Source organism: Phocoena sinus, chromosome 3 (assembly GCF_008692025.1).
Source record: "Phocoena sinus isolate mPhoSin1 chromosome 3, mPhoSin1.pri, whole genome shotgun sequence".
Classification (NCBI taxonomy): domain Eukaryota; kingdom Metazoa; phylum Chordata; class Mammalia; order Artiodactyla; family Phocoenidae; genus Phocoena; species Phocoena sinus.
Genome location: NC_045765.1, coordinates 166,460,987 through 166,478,525, shown reverse-complemented (window position 1 = coordinate 166,478,525; position 17,539 = coordinate 166,460,987). Strand labels below are relative to the sequence as shown.

At 43.6% G+C, this 17,539-nt stretch overlaps 1 protein-coding gene across 3 annotated transcripts in view; it reads right to left on the bottom strand.

Moving 5' to 3' along the window:
- SEMA5A (semaphorin 5A) overlaps nt 1-17,539 on the bottom strand; it is a 477,269-nt gene that overhangs the window by 130,918 nt on the left and 328,812 nt on the right. For all 3 annotated transcript variants that reach the window (XM_032627865.1, XM_032627867.1, XM_032627866.1), the window contains 2 exons: nt 12,729-13,014; nt 7,671-7,806 (listed from right to left, as the gene is read on the bottom strand). In XM_032627865.1, the coding sequence (XP_032483756.1) occupies nt 7,671-7,806; nt 12,729-13,014 (422 nt within the window). The remainder of the gene's footprint in view (nt 1-7,670; nt 7,807-12,728; nt 13,015-17,539) is intronic.

The following is a 17,539-nucleotide window of genomic DNA, read 5'->3' as shown; positions in this document are numbered from 1 at the left end:
TGCATCACGTAGATTTGCTAGTTTTCCTTGGAATGGCGGGTTTCTAAGCGAGACATGGATTCCACCGAGATAGAATCAGGTCATTTTAATCTGTAAACTATGTGATATTGTTCTACTGTCTTTTACATGGGCTACAAAACACTGTGCTGGCCTTATTGCTTTGTGCCCATATTCTGAGCTAGAAGAAGCAAAAAATTCACATAGAGTTGAGCATCCGAGAAAAAACATGGGGCAGGGGAGCAAAACTTCCCACCCCAAAATGTCTTTCTGGCGTGTGGATTATTTCGAGCTGAAAACAACGAAGGCCCAATAGACTCAGGAAGAAACTTTGCCCTTCCCCCTAAAGGCCTAAAAAATTTAGATGGAGGGCCTGTTCCTGGAATAGAGCTATCTCCAGAGATATCAGCAAAGAATATGGGCTAAGTGTGGTGGGAGAAACTCAGCAGGGCCTAGAGATCAGAGCCCCCTCCGGGTCCCATTGTCTCTGTAGGCCCAGCAAACACTTATTTACCAAGGATTTGCTTTTCTATCTCCAGGTCAATTGCTTTCCTCCCCTTTGAAGTCTCAAACCACTACCCTCAACAAGCTCTTTCATCTTTAGCTAAAGATGGTATTTAAGGTGAGGGTTTCGGCCACTTGGGTGAGTTACTCAGTTTTCCTGGGTCCCTCCCATGTATACATGTTATTAAACTTTTGTTGGATTTTCTCCTGTTAATCTGTGTCATGTCAATTTAATTCTTAGACTGGTCAGAAGAATCTAGAAGGGCAGAGGAAACTTGCTTTCTCCCCAACAGTGATGAATTTTCAAGAAGAGAGGGGAGTAAGATAAAGGAAGTGAGGAAGGAAGGGAGATGGGCAGAGAGGAGTGTAAAGGAAGAAATCAGAAGGAAATAGGAAGGAAGGAAGAAGATTCTCAGGTAGCAGAAATACCACAAAGAGGAATCTGTGATACACAGGGAAAAAAAAAAAATTAGGCCTGGAAATTGCTGAGAATTAAACTCAGAGCTGTGCTACGAAAAGGCTGGCAGGTGTTACATAGGATGGTCCTGGGCAAGGATGAGGTTAAAAGAGGGGTAGGAAAGCAAGCAAAGCTTTCCTGGGGCAGAATATAGAATCAGAAAATTATCGCCAAGCTTTCTCATTTCTTTCATAAACTTTAAATTGTGGTTCCAAGAAAGGCTGATCCTCGGCAGAACTCCATAGAAGTAGGTTTGATGGAAATGAATTTCCCTGTTCATACCATCTGAAACTACCTTTATAACATGTCATTTCTAATACTTGGTTTTATAATAGGTTAGAGGTGCAAAAGTATAAGATGGACATGGCTTTTTAAGAATAGACGGTATTTTTGTAGCACTTGATAAAATATCCTACATGCCATAAAATGACAGGCTGATTTAGAATTAAAGTATCTTGGAGCAAAATGGATTCCAAGACTGGTCCAATGCTTAGTTGAATGTCACATCCTTGCAGGGGGCCCCAGGTGCCAGGTGGTGGGATGGTCAGGTGAAGGTGAAGGGTACAGCTCTGTGGTCTCAGGTGAGGCCCTGCCTCTCAGCCTCTGCCTCTTTACCTATAAGGTGGCTAGAAAAACACTTCCTCTGCTCACTTCACAGGGCTGCTGTGAGGCCAACTGAGACTATCAGTGGAGAGCATTTGTAAGTTAATTGAAAGTGTCTGTAAGTGCCAAGGGACAAGGCCGTGTGCCTGGCACAGAGAAGCCATTCAAACAATGGTAAATGGTCAATGCGTCCGTCTAGTAGCAGGGAAGCAATTCTATGGGCCATTGAGCTGCAGGGGCCCGAGGGAATGAATGAATAAATAAAGGGAGGAAGGAATCAGTGGGTGAATACATAGCAGTTGCATTGGGGCAGGGGGGCGTGCCAGGAGATTTTCCATAATTAACGTATATAGCAGTAACACTCGGAGGACAGAGACAGTGCCTGTTGACAGATGTGTTACAAAATGCTCTGAAGTCTATCCAGGTGAGTTCTAGTTCCGAGAGTGACAGTGTTTGGTGGTTTTCTCTTCCTGAAATCAGCAGCGATACTTAAGTCACGGGTAGCAACGAGCAATCTGACTGCTGGGTGAAGTTTTGCATGCAGGTTTTGTTTTCTCTGCACAGTGTAAAAAATTGGCATCAGAAAAATCAGGAGACATAATATAAAACCGAGGACCTCTGGCTGCTCTTGAAGAACCTGGGGACCTAAGTGACGCAGAGGCCTGTGTGGGCTGGGGCTTCAGAGCAGGAACCCCGACTGTTCCTTGTCATTTTCACGATGCTTTACCTTACTTAAATCAGCAACCTGAATTGTCACTATGATATTGTGATTTATAATAAGAAATATATATATGTGGCCTTTGTCCCTGTTCTGTCACAGAGCTCCTAAAACCCTTGAAATTTCCTAAGTGATGAGAGCAACACAGGTGTCTTTTGTTATGTTAATAAGGTGACTTTTGGACCTCACCTAATGATGAGGGCTAGTCCTCAGCGGACCCAACCATGTGATTAGAGGGTTGGAACCTTCAGTCCCACCACCCTGACCTCCAGGAAGGAGAAAGGTGCTGGAGGTTGAATCCATCACCAATGACCAAATGATTTAATCAATCACGCCTGTAGGGAAGTCTCCATAAAAACCCCAAAGGATGGAGCTCTCAGAGCTTCCGGGTTGGTGAACAAGAGGAGGTTCAGGGAGCGTACCCACCTCAGAAAGAGCTCCATGCCCTTTCCCCATACCTTGCCCTACTTGCCCTGTGAATCTCTTCCATCTGGCTCTTCTTGAGCTGTGTCCTTTATAATAAACCAGTGATCTAGTAAGTAAAATGTTTGAGTTCTGTGAGCCTCTCTAGCCAATTAATGAACCTAACGGACCTTGGAATGTCCCACCTGTAGCCCACGGGTCAGAAGCATGGGTGACTACCCAGACTTCAGAATAGCATCTGAAGTGGGGCTCAAGGGGAGAGTCTTGTAGGACTGAGCCCTCCACCTGTCATATCTGATGCTATCTCTGGGTGAACAGTGTCGGAATTGAGTTGACTTGTTGGACACCCAGTTGGTGTTGGAGAATTGCTTGGTGGCGTGGGAAAAAAACCCACAAGTTGGAACTGACTGACAAAATCTTTAGCCAAGAACTGGTTTTAAACTATGTACTCCACAGTGTCCTCGTTTCTTTTGCCAGTCTATAATGAATATCTCACCCAAGGATTCTTTTACAAACATTTTGAAAGCTATTTAAATTTATAGCATATATTTATTGGATCATAAGGAACCCACTTTAGCTCTCTAATGGGCTGCAAATGTTCTCACTGCGCCTTATACATCGGGCTCCCGCAGTGTCTGTGCGACACCCCGGGTACTCTGTGCAAGAGGAAAACAATAAAAATAGTAAGAACACAGCCATCGTCTTCCTGTGGCTTACCACCCATAACGGTTGTCTTGCTAACACCTCTGAAAGTAATAAGATCAATACTTGTACTAATTCTTAATACAATAATACTTGCACTCTTGTTTATTTTTTTCAAGGATGACAGAACCATCCTCATCCTAGCTTGCCAACCCTTGGTGGGCAAGTCCACGATCACCTAGCCTCACGCTGAGAGGGCCTGATTTTGATGGTACCCTTCCTCCCGTCTTGCTGCAAACATGTATCCTGTACCAAAGGGTGCTGATGGCTTGACCAAGTTCCTCCATCTGGTCCTCCAGCAGAGGCCTCCTCACCTGCCTGACCACTTTTGAGGGTCTGTTTTCCATTTTGGCTCCATCACTTTTGATTGGTGGAAATCAAAACCACCAGAGTCTGTCCCACTGCAGGTGTGCCACTGGATCTGAATAATGTTTTCTGGAAGTGACTGATGCTTTTCCTAGTGAGGGCTCAGAGCCTGGGTGACTTCGGGGACTGAGGCCTCTAACAGGGCAGCCTTTCACAGCACCACCTACCATGGTTTCTAGATTGCAACTGATAAAAATAGTACTTGGTTTTGTTTTGTTATTGTTTTCAATGGAGATTTCTGTATCAAATCTTGAAAAATTATGCATTGTTTCTCCTAACCCTGAATCATGTTTCTGCTCTCCTAATTAATTAGCTACTTCTAGTACATAAGTACTGCATAAAATTCCAAATGTCAGTAGGCAAACAATAATAAAAAATCTAACCACTTCTAACTGTTGGTTATTGCAAACATAAGGTCCATTATACACAACTAGTGGAGGGATCCTTAATTCAAAACATATTCCCACCCTATGCCTGCCTAGATGGTCTCATGGGAGTCAGTAAGGTTGCCTTAAGTTAGCACGGTTATCAAGTATGGTAAACCGAAAGAAAACATTTGGTACCTACTTGCACCAGGAATTATACAAAGGATCACCATAATCTATATCTCTCACTTCGTCCCAGCTTACCCTTACCCCTCCCTGTGTCCTCAAGTCCATTCTCTACATCTGTGTCTTTATTCCTGTCCTGCACCTAGGTTCTTCAGAACCATTTTTTTTTTTAAGATTCCATATATATGTGTTAGCATATAGTATTTATTTTTCTCTTTCTGACGTACTTCACTCTGTATAACACACTCTAGGTCCATCCACCTCACTACAAATAACTCAATTTTGTTTCTTTTTATGGCTGAGTAATATTCCATTGTATATATGTGCCACATCTTCTTTATCCATTCATCTGTCAATGGACACTTAGGTTGCTTCCATGTCCTGGCTATTGTGAATAGAGCTGCAATGAACATTGTGGTACATGACTCTTTTTGAATTATGGTTTTCTCACGGTATATGCCCAGTAGTGGGATTGCTGGGTCATATGGTAGTTCTATTTTTAGTTTTTAAGGAACCTCCATACTGTTCTCCAGAGTGGCTGTATCAATTTACATTCCCACCAACAGTGCAAGAGGGTTCCCTTTTCTCCACACCCTCTCCAGCATTTATTGTTTGTAGATTTTTTGATGATGGCCATTCTGACTGGTGTGAGGTGATACCTCATTGTAGTTTTGATTTGCATTTCTCTAATGATTAGTGATGTTGAGCATCCTTTCATGTGTTTCTTGGCAATCTGTATATCTTCTTTGGAGAAATGTCTATTTAGGTCTTCTGTCCATTTTTGGATTGGGTTGTTTGTTTTGTTTTTTTGATATTGAGCTGCATGAGCTGCTTGTAAATTTTAGAGATTAATCCTTTGTCAGTTGCTTCATTTTCAAATACTTTCTCCCATTCTGAGGGTTGTCTTTTCATCTTGTTTATGTTTTCCTTTGCTGTGCAAATGCTTTTAAGTCCGTGCAAATCTTAAATTCTACCCAAAGAAGACACACTCAGGTAAGCAAGTTCCCTGCCTGAAAGGCACGCCACATTCTGCAGGTTTCATTCATCACACTGCATGGCCCAACTCCCATCTCATAAACGTGAGTAAGCCCTGGCATTATAAAACCAGATGCCCATGGACTCAGGAAATGAGGGGATTTGCTGTTTGCTACAAATATATCCAGACAAAGGGGCTAAAAGTTATCCACTGCCTGGAGTCGGTTAGGCATCACAGAGTTTGTTAAGTCACTGTTCACCGTGAAGACATTTGCAATTGAAACGTCAAGACATTAAAAGAACCCTATAAGTATGGTGAGCATCTTTGTTAATTTTTTTTTTTTAAACTTCAGGATTTTACAATTGACTTTCTTAAAGGGAATGATATATTTCACCTTCATGGTTTTTACAAAGGGCCTTTTTAAACTGTTACATTACCCCAAGATCCAGGGGACACAGGTGGGGTTAAGATGCAGAGACTCAACAATGGGGCAAAGAGAGTCAGTGTTCAGTTAATAATTACATAAACTGTATATATCAGGAAAAGTGACTACTTCATGTTTGGTTCCCACTAAACCGTCAGCTTGCCTGAATTTCTTTGTCTAGTACTGAACTTGGTTAGTAGTGAGGCTTGGATAACAAATATAAATCTGATCACTCAGTTTCCTGACTTATAAGTGGGGCTAATGATGCCCACTTCATAGAGCTGCTGAGAAGAGAAAATAAGACAAAGCACCTAAAAATAAATAATCCTAAAATAGTCCTCCTTCTTCATTTTATTGATGAAAATTAGGATGGGAGATGCTAAAGAATTTTCCCAAGTAAAGCAGTAAGTGGTAAAGTGGACACGTAAACCCATCCCAATTGCCAGCCCTGTGATCTTTAGGAAAAAAAACCTCAAAACAATTAGAATTGAATGGTCCCTGCCAAAGTCCAAGTAAAGCGTAAAGTAACTGAACTTTTTCCCTACTAGCAGTTTTCTCAAAAGCCAAAGAGGTTTCATGTGTTGGGATAACAAACCCATCAGAATTTGGAGGCCTGGATACAGGACCCAGTTCTAGTACTGATTAGTTACGAAAACTAAAGTTTCTCTAGTCGGAGGAGGTTGAGGCTTTGCATCTGAGGACTGGGGTTGGGAGCGCAGCTCGGCCACTAATCAGCCAGTGTCCTCGGCCTAATTATGTGCTCTGAGGTTCAACGAATGCCCATCTCTGTCTGTGGGAGAAGCTGTTACCAATCATAGCACAGTTGCCAGAATGAGACGAGATACATGGGAAGCACTGAGCCCAGTGTCTGGAACTTGGTGGTTCTAAAAATTACACCCATGATGATGATGATGACAATGCTATGAAAGTTCTTCTCAGAAGAAAGGCCCTCAAAGGAAGTCTGCTGTTATGCATGAATGTCTCCCCAAAATTCATATGTTGAAACCCTAACCCTTAGGGTGTCTGTATTTGGGGTTGGAATCTCTAAGGAAGTGACTGAGGTCAAATGAGGTCATATCGGTGGGCCCCTGATCTCATAGGATTAGTGCCACTCCATGTTCACTGAGGAAAAAAAGCCACATGAGGACACAGTGAGAAGGTGGCTGTCTACAAGCTAGGAAGGGAGCTCTTGTCAGAAAGTGAATTGGTCAGAACCTTGATCATGGACTTCTAGCCTCCAGAATTGCAAGAAAATAAATTTGCTATCTGTGGTATTTTGTTACGGCAGCCTGAGCTGACTAATACACTTGCTGACTGGCCAAACATGAGTAGATGGCTTCATCTCTTTGTGTTTCAGCTTCTTCTGAACATGGGTATATGGGAGGAGATGATGTACAGAGGCCCTTACAGCTTGAACATGTGGCAATATTGTGATTTGTACGTGAATGGCCTCCACCTGCTCTTTATTTCCTCACAGTTGCCCCATCACATCCCATTCACCCCAACGGGAAATCTCACCACATTCCCAATTAGAGCTCAAATTCTGTTTGTGCATCTCCACTGCTCTGTGTCCTGGACCCCACTCATTACAGCATCATTCATTAGGAGTCAGAGCTTCTGGGGACACAGAGTCCACCATCATTAGTACTAATTGAAGCTTGGATTCCCAACCTGCTGCATTATGCTGGCCTTTTTCAGTCCAGGCTCAGGCGTCACAGCTGACAAAAGGCCCTTTTTCGGTCAGGCGCCTCAGTAGACAAAAGGCCTCGGTCTATTTACATGAGACAAGCCGAGTGTGGGGCTGTCCCCAGGGGCTGGGTGGCAGTGGCTCACAGCCGTACTGTGCACGCGCTGGGGGGTTAAATCGCCCCAGTCAGTCTGTCTACACAAGGACTCTGCATGCTATGTGGGGGATGATGGGAAGAGTGCCCCTTTGTCCCCAGAATTACCTGGAAGTTGGGGTTAGGGTTGGGATACGGTAGCCAGGCGGACCGAGAGCTCTCCTGGTACTTGAAGGGCCCGTTAAAGGCCTGCGAGATGGCGCTGAGGTTGAAGACGCACACGGCGGAGGCAGCGATGCTGTTCCTGGGAGCCGAGGAAGAGAAAGGAGAAGGCAGGTCAGAGAGTCCCGCTGTGATCCCTGTCCCAGGGCCCTCCCACGGGCCCTGGGTACCAAGGAAGCACCTTCTCGGGGAAGACTCACCATTAGTCTCCTAAACACCCCAAGGATGAAGCTGAAGCAGTGAATGGTATCCCCCTGGGGTTTCTTTATAGGGGAACAAACACTTCACTCTAGGAACAAGGGTATTTAGCAGTTATGACACTCATAATCCTGCCAGATGAGATGAATTCACCCAGCCACATGGGGAGTGACAAAGGCTTTTGTCCCCATCAGCCTGGCAGGGCTCTCCCCACCTGTTCATCTGTTTACTTTAGCTGGCAGTGGGGCAAGCTGCTGCTGCTGCTTTTTTAAAAAGCCCCAGATAGGCCTTCCCTGGTGGCGCAGCGGTTGGGAGTCCGCCTGCCGATGCAGGGGACGCGGGTTCGTGCCCCGGTCCGGGAAGATGCCACGTGCCGCGGAGCGGCTGGGCCCGCGAGCCATGGCCGCTGAGCCTGCGCGTCCGGAGCCTGTGCTCCGCAACGGGAGAGGCCGCAGTGGTGGGAGGCCCGCGTACTGCAAAAAAAAAAAAAAAAAGAAAAAAAGCCCCAGATAGTTGTGGTTATATGTTATCCTTTAAAAAAAATACCAACTAAAAGCATTTTGCAAAAAGTGCCTGTCAGAGACCCTTCATATATATATATATATATATATATATATATATATATATATATATATATATATATATATATATAATGTATCTATCTATATATTTTTTTTAATTTAAAAAGAATTTTAAATTCAAAGGGTCAGAGAGAAACATTTGACACAGCACTAACACAGGACATCTTGAAGCCTTAATTTAGAATTCAAGCTGTACAGAATTGACGGCTATAAATGAGAGGCTCTCAGAGTCCCGTGCCCTTTACTAAGTGGAAACAGCAATACCTTTTTTGTTGTTAAATAAATCTGCATTGTGAGCTCAGCTATGGTTTTAAAATTTCGTGTTAATGCTTTTAGCCAATAACATGTCTACTTATCCATTTTTTCCCCCCTGAATCAAAGAAAAAGTCAAGAAACTCCAAAATGGAAATAACTACCTTAAACTTGGTTCATCTGAAAAACACTGAATAGGTGGTAGACACCTTCTAAAGGCTTTACAAACTCCAACTGATTTAAGCTTCATAAGGTAGGGGAAATTCATTGTTAGGAAATTGGGACCCAGTGAGGTCAAGACACCTGCCCCAAATCACCCAGCCACTAAATGGGGGAGTTGGACTGAAACCCCAGGTGGGTTGGTACCAAAAAGGGAAATTTTTGAATTCTTTGTTGACAGCTCTGTGTGGATGGTAACAAAAAACACCCCCATGGAAGGTTAGAGCCTTGAGAGCAGGGGTGCGTGTTCCCTCTGGAAGCTCCAGCACAGAGAAGAGAGTCTGGTGGGAAGATGCGTACCCCTCACTGCTGGCAAATAAACTGATAAACGATAAATATGAACGTATTCATATTGCTAATTTTACTCTTTTTTAAGAAGATGAGAAGTCAAATTGTGTAAGGAAGAATTAGCCTTTGGACATGTGACTGGACTTCAGCGAGAAGTCGAAGACAGCCCTGCTGGAGCAATAACGGCCAGCCAGACCCACAGGAGGGGTTCTACCTGGGGACCAGGGGACCACGCCTTGGCCCTGGCACAGTGACAGTCGAGGGCGGAGTGTTAATCATACCTCCCTGAGCCCTCTGCTAAGTGCCTGAAAGGGAGCGTCTTATTTATCACAGGGAACCTCTAGACCCCGAGACCAGCCTGATTTTACAGATGTAGGAACCAAAGCACAGGGAGGTTACTGAACCCAAGTCACAGGCTGAGGGGGAGTAAAGCAGGATTCACATGGGGCCTGGGGGTTCATGCCTTTGACCCCATTGCTATGCTTCTTCCCGGGAAGGGAAGAAACTTATCGTCTCCCTGCTGGCATCCCATTTCTCAGTTCGCTGCGTTCACTCACTCTGAAGGGGGCTGGGAGGGGTCTCTGGTGTCACTCTGGATGTCCCAGCGGCTGCCATCCTGAGCATCCCTGACAGGTGTTGATGGACACTTCTTTTTGCCCCTCAGTGAGCTGAGGCCCATCGGTACAGCACATGTATGCCATGTGCACAGCCAACACACACACACTCATTTTCCTGGTCTCCCTCTGCCCTTTAACTTGCAGTGATCTGAGAAGGGTGGGGGGCGAGGACATGAGTGACTCCCCAGCTTTTCCCCAGCTCTTCCTGGGATGGGCCTGCCTGCTAGAACTGTGCATTACTCACCTTCTCCTGCCTGTCCCTGCACGCAGGGGAGGCCAGCCCAGGTCTAGACTACTGTGACCTTGGGGCTGCGTCTGCTTAAAGCTGGGGTCGGTAGTCATAAGCCCATTTGGCTAACAGACCTTCAGTCACATATCGCAAGTTGGCCTCTATCAGTAGTCATGGTGATAACGTGGCCTTCATCTAATGCTCTGTTTTATTTCTTTACTTGTTTAGAGCCCAGGCAGGTAAAAGTGGAGGTAGCCCCCCGGCCCTTGGTGAGCCCAACAATATGGGAACTTAGAGTTTCCTTCCTTAAACTGCTGGAAGCCGCTGGTAGAAAAGTAGAGAAGTTCCTCCTAGCTCTTCATCTCCTAAGGAGGGAAGAGAAATCAAAAGTTTTGCCCTCCCCCACTCCTACTACTACATTATCTGAGAGCCAGCATTTTTAGCTTTCCAGGAAAAAAACAAGCAAAACCTTCAGAGATTCTGTGGCAGGAGTGTACCACTTCTTGCAGCCCAACTCATGCCCTAGGGGTTGAGAAAACCCCACAGCCCTAGGGACAGAATGGGCTGGAAGAGTGAACTTTATCCCCATTCCCCAGTGCTAGGGACATTGATGAATATACAGGGACAAACCAACCCTACGAGCAAAAGCCCGAGAAAGCTTAGCCAGGGCATTTTTAGTTATCAATTCAGAGACAGGACATAACCGGTACCTCGAACTGTCACTTTCTTTCAATACGGAGCAAGTCTTACCAAGAATGCGGTCACCTCCTGAGAGGGTAAGAGCCAGACAGAGACAGGAGAGGGAGCCCAGGCAGAACATATTATGGGATTAGAGATGAAAAGATCAGAAAGTTGTTCCCAAGACCTAGTGACAATAAGTATTCAAGAGAGAAAGGGAGGTCTAGCAATTCTATTTCTGTTAGTATAGATGCCCCATATAGGATGATCTCCAACATGATGGGCATTTGCAGCACTGAACAACTAATCTGGAATAGTCTGAAACGGTATTTTTGCAAGTATTCAAATTGACTATCCACCCTCTTGGAATGGCCCAGACACAGTAATTTTATAACTTTTTAAATTGCTCGTTTTTGCCTGGAGCCAGGGGAATGAACAGCTCAGTAAGCCAAGCTCCCATTGTGTGTAAAACTGATGTCAACAGAGCAAGCGAACATCCGTCTCGTGCAGCCTATACTACTTCTTAAACAAGGTTTCGGAAGGCAAATCAACTTCAGAAACTATACACTGATTTTTTTCAAAAGAAACTTATCAAGGAGAGAAAATAACCTCTGGGGTTGAAAACCAGATTTACAGGAAAGATGGGCGTAGTGGGGTTGGGGACGGGGAGGGAACCGTCCATTTTAGTCTAATTTTCCTGACTTCATGTCACAAAGAAGACCCTTCACGAGTAAACGTCATTATCAAGCGAACGTTGACACTTCAGCTCAGCTGTAGGAAGAATGGGAGGGGAGAGGAACAAGGAAGTAAGATGCAGATAAAGTGATTCTTCAGAAATGCAATTCATGGGCAAGCTTCTGATTGCAGAAGAGATGAAAAAGTAAGTTAGCAAGACTGGGGAAGCTGAGGAAACATCACAGGGTGACCGACTGTCCTGGTTCGCCCAGGACCGAGAGGTTTCCCAGGATGCAGGGCAGTCCTCGGTGCTAAAAGCTGTGCAGTCCAGGACAAACCCGGATGGTTGGTCGTCCCACCCCATGGATCGGCACATTTAACCCATCCTGATTCATATTCTTTACTTTGGATACAGATATTTGGCTTTCGTCCAAACCATTAGGTCACCAGAGAAGAGATTTCAAAGGTGATGCAAAGCAGGACCCACACTGCAGAGTCATCATGCCCACAGCCAATGCTGAGAAAAGTGGAGCTCAGAGCCTCTGTGATTCCTGGGGGTGGGGTGTGGTCTTGTGGAGTCAGCTAAGAACAGACATTAAGTATGGGGTTAATCTACACTCCACCAGACAAAGAGTGAATGAAAGACAGGCAACTTCATATGCTTTGCCTAGTCCAAACAGAAGAACCTTCCCACGAGAAATCAAATACTGTAATTTTTTACAAAAATATTTAAAAAGTAGAATCATCATTCTAGAAATGCCTAAGTTAGCCCTCATCTAGAACAACAGTTTACAGTGCAGCTATGGGAAAATGAGGAGGTGCCTTTCCTACATGAGCAGGGGTCCAGGTAAGAGTTACATTATCTCAAAGATCAAACTCTCCAGACAACACTGCTTTCATTATGCAGTGACACGACTTGTGTATAGGAAAAAAAAAAAAGACATCTAATACATTCCAGCATTTCAAAAAGTGCCCAGAGCACATTGGTAAGTCGGGAAGGAAAAACTTACAGAGAATAATTTGATGCTACCATGACATAAGGATCGATCAAAACTTTCTGATTAGCTTTATTTTCCTAATACCAGTCTCAGAAATCACATCACTTTTTGTAACATTTAATTCATACTCAAAATTTCTTTTGGCTATTAGCCCAGTAAAAGAAGAAAGATTACTTTTAAAGCAACTTGTAAACCTCAAAGGTCAGAGAACAGTAGACTCATTCAGAAGGAGTAGAAAAGCAGGGAAGGAATGATTTCCAGTTACGTACACATTGGTGGTAAAGATGCCGTAGATCAGATCCAGCTCAGGCAGGAAGAAGGTGCCCTGCAGCTCATTGTAGTAGAAAGGGAGCTCGCCAGGGCGGGAGCAGTTGAGACGGGCCTTCATGAACGTGGTCCACGTGTCCTCCAGCAGGAACCGGCCCCCGATGTCATTCTTGCAAAGGCGGGCAGCTCGGGAGAACACGGTCTTCCCACAGTCATGCTCCACAGCATTTTCGCGGAAAAAGAAGTAGGTGAAATTTCCGATGTCATAAGATGACACGAAGTTTGGTTCTAGAAACAACAGGAAAGAAGAAAAGTCTCAACCTACTGGACAGCACAGCAAACTCTGCTGGATATTATGTAACAACCTAAATGGGAAAGGAATTTGAAAAAGAATAGATACATGTATATGGAGAACTGAATCACTTTGCTGTACACCTGAAACTAACACATTGTTAATCAACTATGCTCCGATATAAAGTAAAAAGGTAAAACAAAAAAACAGGAAAGAAGAAAAGTCTCAACGTCCATGTGCTACTCCTTTGTGTCTTGCCTGCTCTGTATTTCTTCCAAGGAGACCTGATTTTCTGTGGAAACCCACGGTTCTTATAGAAGAAACAGGGAGCCCTAAGAGCAACTTAGTGGTCTATGCCACTGGGTAGAACTCAGTACAGGAGCTCTAAGTGACAGGGAACTGCCAGCGTGATTCCAAATGTCACACATAAGCATCCTGAGTTAAGGCAGCACTTAGGTACATAACATTAACACCACCAAAAATGGGCACAGATAGCACTTCACTGGTATACTCTTAATAATCTTCAGAAACAGTGGGAGATGAACCGATTTACAAAACAGAAACAGACTCACAGACTTGGAGAATGAACCTGTGGTTACCAGTGGGGGAGGGACAGATTTGGAGTTTGGGATTGACGTGTACACACTGCTATGTTTAAAAGAAAATAAATAAATAGAAGATTAAAAAAAGGAAAAATAGGGCTTCCCTGGTGGCGCAGTGGTTGAGAATCCGCCTGCCAATGCAGGGGACATGGGTTCGAGCCCCAGTCCGGGAAGATCCCACATGCCGCGGAGCAACTGGGCCCGTGAGCCACAAGCACTGAGCCTGCGCGTCTGGAGCCTGTGGTCCGCAACAAGAGAGGCCGCGACAGTGAGAGGCCCGTGCACCGTGATGAAGAGTGACCCCCGCTTGCCTCAACTAGAGAAAGCCCTCGCACAGAAACGAAGACCCAACACAGCCATAAATAAATAAATAAAGCAAACTGTCAACAAGTAAAAATAAATAAACACTATTATATTAAAAAAAAAGGAAAAATAAATTAGACACAGTGAGAGACTAGCAACTATAACAATAAAATAGAACAATTATTTCAATATACTATAATAAAGGTTATGTGAATGTGAAAAGAAAAAGAAACAGTGGGAGGAAATGAGATTAAAACATGAAATGTGATTCAGAATATAGGAGTCTGGTATCATGTTTGTGTAGAAGACACCAAAATTCTTTGATTTTACTTGTATACACGAGCATGACTTTGACATAAGTTATGTGCTTTTAGTAAGGACTTTAAAAATGTTTTCCACTTGTGAAAACTGAAACTATAAAGTTAGTGTCCCGAATCAGCTTTAGCAATTCCTGTTACTATGGTGACCATGTAAATGTGATGATCAATTCTTATCTTCCTATTTCTGGGTTTCTGGGGCATCCATTTAAAGGAGGGACGTGGACTGAGATGGAGTCATTGTCTGGAAGCTTTCTGACCTCATGATTAGATTAAAATTAGGAACTTAAAAATGAAAAAAAATTACAGCAAACTTTTACTTAATCACCACTCTCATTAGGCATTCAGGAATTTATTATAGATTGTCAACTGAATTCCATTCATAGCATTGGAAGTGTTATCTTCACAACTTCCTGTTTGAGTCTATTGATAATAAGGATGATACCCTTTCAGATACAGGTGTGCCTTAATACTGATCTTTAATAACCAGGTTTGATTCTTACTCTTCTCTCTATTGCTAAGAGCTTTCCACTCCATTAGCAAATGTCTTAATTTATGGTGCAATTAGGATAATAGGACAATATCCTTTGGCATTCAAAATTAATGGAAAGATATACACAACAGCTATATCCACAAGGACATATTTCGGGGACAATTAGTTCTGTAGGACAATTCAACTGGCCTTGTATTATTCCAGATTCAATCAGACTGTACCAACAGACATGCTATTGGCGGGACAACTAAAAATATGTTTGGCTACAAAATGACCCATTAATGTTAAGAGGAACACCCACCACAGGCTCACCTGAAATGCAGACAATGATTCAGAGGCTGACAGGAAGGTGGCACTGAGTACCCTGCTATTCTGTTCAGAAAGGCTACAGCCAGTTTTCAGTCAAATACAACTGAATTTCAATCAATATTTGCTGTCATCACAAAATGCTTCAATTTAATTCAACTTCACATTCTAAAAATGTAACAAATATTCTCCATTGTATATGTCATGTACTTTTCTCTTCAGCCCATGATATTGTTCTTAAGTCATGATAAGTACATTAGGTAATAGAGGATTTCATAAGAACTGATTTTAATTTATAAACTGTCAAACATAGTGTCTGATCACTAGCTTTAACTTGAAATGGATATTTAAAAAAATAACCAAGACACCCTGGATTGCATTAACAGGTATGAGATGGAAGTTAGAAATATTTACTGTACAGTACGCTTTAATATCCTGGAAAGACGCTCACAAAAACAGGAGGTTACACATCTCCGGCTTGTGTTTTTGGAAAGTAAAGCAAAATATTGGGGGATTTTTGAACCTGTGTTCACTGTGAGTCTCACAAAGAGAATTACTCACTGAAGCAGATCCCAAAAGCAAAGGTGTGAAACAATTACAAAACTGTATTTAGTTTCTGAAGCTAATATTCACATGTATGTCTAATTCTGAAGAGAAGGCTAAATCATATCAGAGCAGGTTCTGCAGCCAGGCTCTTATAACCAGACTGCAGTTTGGTCCTTGTACTGAAAACAAACAAAAAACCACCATCATCAACAACAACAAACCTTATCTAAAATGAAGAAAGAAGATGCAGGACAGGCGTGTCTAGCTACAGGTCCCAGCACATGTGGACGAGGTATGAGGCAGAGTCCACAAGGTTTATCAAACACCCTCATGACTACCTACTTCTGCTATTAACTTGGGGACAAACAGCATGCAAACCACATAGTAAACAGTACCTAGGAAGTCTTGAGTAGGAAGTCGAGGAGCTGAAAAAGTAAAAAGATCTGCCTTGGTTTCTTCCAGCTCAAGGCTGGCCTATAGTTTAAAAACCCTGTCGAGTGCGAAACTCTTGCGTGAGGCTCTGAGCTGGGTGCTCCCCCTTCATAAGCTCAGTAAATGCACAGGACTTATAGAGGGAGATACTGTGTGACTCCTCCCATTTCATAGATGAAGACACTAAATCCTGGAAGTTAAGGAACCTGTCCAAGTTCACACAACCAGCAATGGTGGTTGGGTTATGTCCCAAATCCAGACCGTCTGACCTCACAGCCTACACACGTACCCTTATACTACACTGAAGAAAATAATGGACTGCAAGAGAACAACCAGTTACATTAACAACAACATTCAAGAACAGGACTTGGAATTCTGGGCAATGCTTTAGAAACCAAAGTGGTGAGTGGATTTACTCAGAACCAAGGTGAGGAGGGCTTGGGAACAGACCAGAGGGGAAGACAGATGCCCGGATGAATGTTTACTCTGGAGCTATTAGAGACATCAAGGATGCCACAGAAAGAAGAGCAGGAAGAAGAAGCCAACAATCCAAAGGCTTATTAAACAAGAATATTGCTGGGAAGCGTTTGCCCCAACTCCAGAGATGACGTTTCCAATGATGCCCACCAGAGCCCGGGAGTGCCCTCCAGGGACCATGAGAGCCTCTCTCTGTGTTCGTCATTTTCACTGTCCGGCCACTGAACAATTTCACCCAGATATCTCATATGGGAGGAGTACTGAATCATGCCAAGCAGATTAGCCCACAGCTTCCTCTTTCCACGGAGAACCTCCAATGTCTCTCCAAACCACTGCAAACCCACTTTATGATAGGGTGACAAAGAGCCTTTTAGATAGAAATGCTCAACTACATTTTTTCCTGCTGGGAAAACAAGGGAAGAATTTGTGCCTGGTACGTAGTGTATGTGTTTCTCTAACTCACCACATATTACAGGTCATTTTAGTTGGGGAGCTAAACTACATTTGGAAACACATCCTGCGGCCCCACAGTGGTCCTGCAGGCAGATGATGGGCCCTGACTGGGTGACCTGCTGTCACATCAGGAGGCTCCCAAGACTTTGGAAACTCAGCCAGCATCCTATTCCTTTTCCAAAGATAGAAGAAAAGCAGAAATCATTGTTAAATAGACAGCCAAGTAGCTCTTGCGTTTATAGATCTAAATCTGGAGGTAGGGGATGTTTGAATCTCACCAGGCAGGATAATAAGATGCATATTGTTTCCATTCCATTGTTGAAGTTCTGTCTCTTGTTAAAATGCAATTCACCATAAGCTAGCATCTGTCACTCCTGAGTGAAATGAACGAGCCATAAATCAGTCAATGGCCTCCTTGTCTACAATGAATGTGAGTGCATGAAAGAGCTCCTTTATTCATTATTATTATTAGAGCTACACATGAATAGAAGGTGCTGCTAATTCAGAATAAAAACAGACATGAGTATGTGTCAGCTTATTACAAATATATGCATGGAAAAGCTGTTTTTTCCTCATGTTTTTAAACATATTG